The sequence below is a fragment of the Adiantum capillus-veneris genome, chromosome 10, assembly GCF_014529385.1.
Source record: "Adiantum capillus-veneris isolate H3 chromosome 10, ASM1452938v2, whole genome shotgun sequence".
NCBI lineage: Eukaryota > Viridiplantae > Streptophyta > Polypodiopsida > Polypodiales > Pteridaceae > Adiantum > Adiantum capillus-veneris.
In genome coordinates this window covers 121,707,320-121,710,225 of record NC_140940.1, presented here as the reverse complement: position 1 = coordinate 121,710,225, position 2,906 = coordinate 121,707,320, and the positions used below count along the sequence as shown (strand labels likewise).

The following is a 2,906-nucleotide window of genomic DNA, read 5'->3' as shown; positions in this document are numbered from 1 at the left end:
GATCAACTCTAATCAAAGAAGGTCTTACACTTGGTGTATCAATTGTAGTGGAATTCTCCACTCTTCTTCTCTCTCCATCAATAATGGTGTCGAAGGGTTTGTCAAGTAAGATGTGTTCTACATTGATGTTTTCTTGATTTCTTGTTGTTTTCTTTTTCATCTCTAATCCAATATATATATATATATATATATATATATATATATCTAATCTCATCTCTTTAACCAAATCTATCTCTTTCACTCTTAGTAATTCATCCTCTCTACAAATTTTAGGTTCTCCTTGCTACAGGTACATCTCTCCCCGCAGTATCCTTATTGCCTACGGGCAAGAATAGGGCTTGGGAGGGAAACTTCTCATCTCTTCTCTTCTCTCATATCTACATTTCTCACATACTATCCTAGATGAATAACCCACATGATGATAATTTCTATCGCTTTCACTCTGTACGATCTATTAGAATTAACGTATGGATTAGCCGTAAAATACACTTTCAACAACGTATAGTGTTTCTCTTTGACCCAGAAAGGCTCAATGAAATACTTCTATCACCGGATCCCATCATACTACCTCTCATAGACTATAATTTTTCTTTTGACGTAAGCGTAGTTATCTTGCTATGAACCAAGAGGATTTGTACACACAATTAATTCCAATCACTAGACAAAATATATATATTATGGTAAGCACAAAACTACAATTCCAAAGAACAATTCGTAGCCTATTTGGCCAACCAAGATTGAATGCCATTAACTCATCTGTTAACCCTTTCATATTACCCATGATACGATATGACCATAGCCTTGATGTTTTCATCTTTGTGTTATTTTGACATTTTCTTTTGTGTTCTTTCTTTGTGCGTGTGAGTGCAAGAGAGAATGGGTGGGCTTCTTTGATTGTACTTCTTTCCAAACCCTAGTCTTCATGGCATCTATGGTTTAACTCCTTCATATAGTTTTTGTCGAGTTCTCTCACAAACTCTCACAGCCATAAGCCCGGTGCTTTCCTAGCAAGACCGCAAATTTCTCGACAGCGTGTAGGGAGATCAATCATCGAACAAGCTTTTGATGAGGGTGTTGCTGCCGAGTATGAGTTGCAAGAGGTTGCCAAGGCATTGAAGTGGCCTAGCTTTAGTGTTTTCAGTGGATACGACAGTGGTTTGACAGTCCACAACCGAAGTTTTGTGTAATTGGGGATGTGTTTGAAGATGGAGACAATCGTATCTTGGTGAAGGTTTTTTAGAGCTATGTCATAGAGAAGTTGGCTTTAAGAAGTTTTTAGCAGTTTCAGAGGATTGATTGAGTTAAAAGAAGACCAAAGCAAGCGACGGCAAAGTGAGTGCACGTGAAAGTGGTCGGGAAGAGCAAGGGAAGGAAACTGAAGCAAATAAGGCTTTGGTGTTTGTGCTTCCGCTCAAGATCTCGACGGCTTTAAGAGCACAGTGGGCCTATTGCGACGGTCAAGTCTTTTGTATTCAGCTTTTGAGTTTATTCAATATTTCAGTTTAAGGTTTCCATAAGCGTCTTTTGTACTATATTCTCTTGTGTTGTGCATCTCTCTCTAATTGTTTCCGATAGCAAGCAGCCCTGTGCTGACCCGGCTCACTAACTGCACAAATTACCCCCAGACATCTTTGGTGAACGCGACGCGAAGCGAGCCGGGGTGGAAAATGTTGGAAGAGAGGATGACGACAACATCTCAAGTAGAGATGATGCAGCAGATGATGCAACTATTTGATGCTTTCTTGCAGCAGCAGCAGCAACAACAACATGAGGTTACTTATGAGGAATTTGGTTTAGACCGAGAAGAAGTTTTACGAGGATTAGCCCAACGAGATGAAGCAGTGGAAGAAGCATTGAATAAAGTCTCTTCTGAAAGAGGTATTTTTGATGGCTACGATAGTGATGGATATCTTGCATGCTACAGGTCAGAGATGGAGCTTATGGGTATTCCAACTAGGCATATGATCAAGGAGTTTGACCGGTTAGTAGCTCCAGAATCACATGATCAGATACAAGAGCTTGTCGATAAGTATGCAGATAATTGGGCTAAATTTGAAGAAGAAGTTGTACAAGTGGGTGATCGGCACATAGACTTGGAAATAGAGGAGATGAATCAACAAAAGCAGGTTAGTTTCAGTAAAGGTGATGGAGATCAATTGCAGACAGTCAGTTATGATGAATTTTGGGAGCAAATTCATGCAAGAAGTAAAGCTAAAGCAGGTGCAGCTTTGCAAGTACCAGATTTCATCACAGAGCATCATGCATCAAGCAATCTAACACAGGTAAACAATGAATTTCAGACTAAAGTCATTTCAGAGCTTGCTCACATGGTAGCTGCCTTTATTATTGGCTCTTGTGAAGAATTAGACGAAGGTGAAAATTTTGTTGTCAGTGTTCCACATACTAGTAATCTTTGCAGCGTGGATTGTTCTCAAGAAGTTCAAGATGATCCCTTGCAAGGAGTTGATGGTCCTCTTAGCACAATGGAAGCATGTGAAGTCAAGCAGAACAACAGGTTTCTTGAAGACGATTGCATTGATAAAAACATTTATACTATAACAAATGAAGTGCAAGAAACTATGGAGTTAATAGAAGATGTGCATGAGGGTATATATGAGTCTACAATTGCTGTTGACGATATGTTTACAGGTACTGATATTATAGAGCAAGATGAAGATGCAAATAGTGATGCTTCCTTGTCGAGGTTGAGAGAAGAGAATTCCATTATTGATGTCTTTTTATCTGATTGTGGTATGTATGAGCAACATATTATAGATGATTTCTCTACTGCTAGTACCTATTCAGAGGAGGTGCATGAAGAGTCTTCACGGAGTATCAATGGATCTTTGGCTACCGTAGAAGTGTGTGAAGCGGAATAGGATGAAGAGATCTATGAAGATTGCTTA

At 39.3% G+C, this 2,906-nt stretch overlaps 1 protein-coding gene across 1 annotated transcript; it reads left to right on the top strand.

The window, feature by feature from the left end:
* The first annotated feature begins 1,682 nt into the window (after positions 1 to 1,682).
* LOC147449561 (uncharacterized) lies at positions 1,683 to 2,091 on the top strand. Its single transcript, XM_086522638.1, has 2 exons — positions 1,683 to 1,924; positions 2,010 to 2,091. Exons 1-2 carry the CDS (start codon positions 1,683 to 1,685, stop codon positions 2,089 to 2,091), a joined length of 324 nt encoding a protein of 107 aa, XP_086378764.1.
* Positions 2,092 to 2,906: the final 815 nt, after the last annotated feature.

Excerpts from the sequence above, each read along its gene's own strand:
- LOC147449561 (XM_086522638.1), top strand. The coding sequence starts at position 1,683 with ATGACGACAACATCTCAAGTAGAGATGATGCAGCAGATGATGCAACTA. Across the intron at positions 1,925-2,009 it reads GGATATCTTGCATGCTACAG|ATACAAGAGCTTGTCGATAA; the intron begins GTCAGAGATGGA and ends TCACATGATCAG.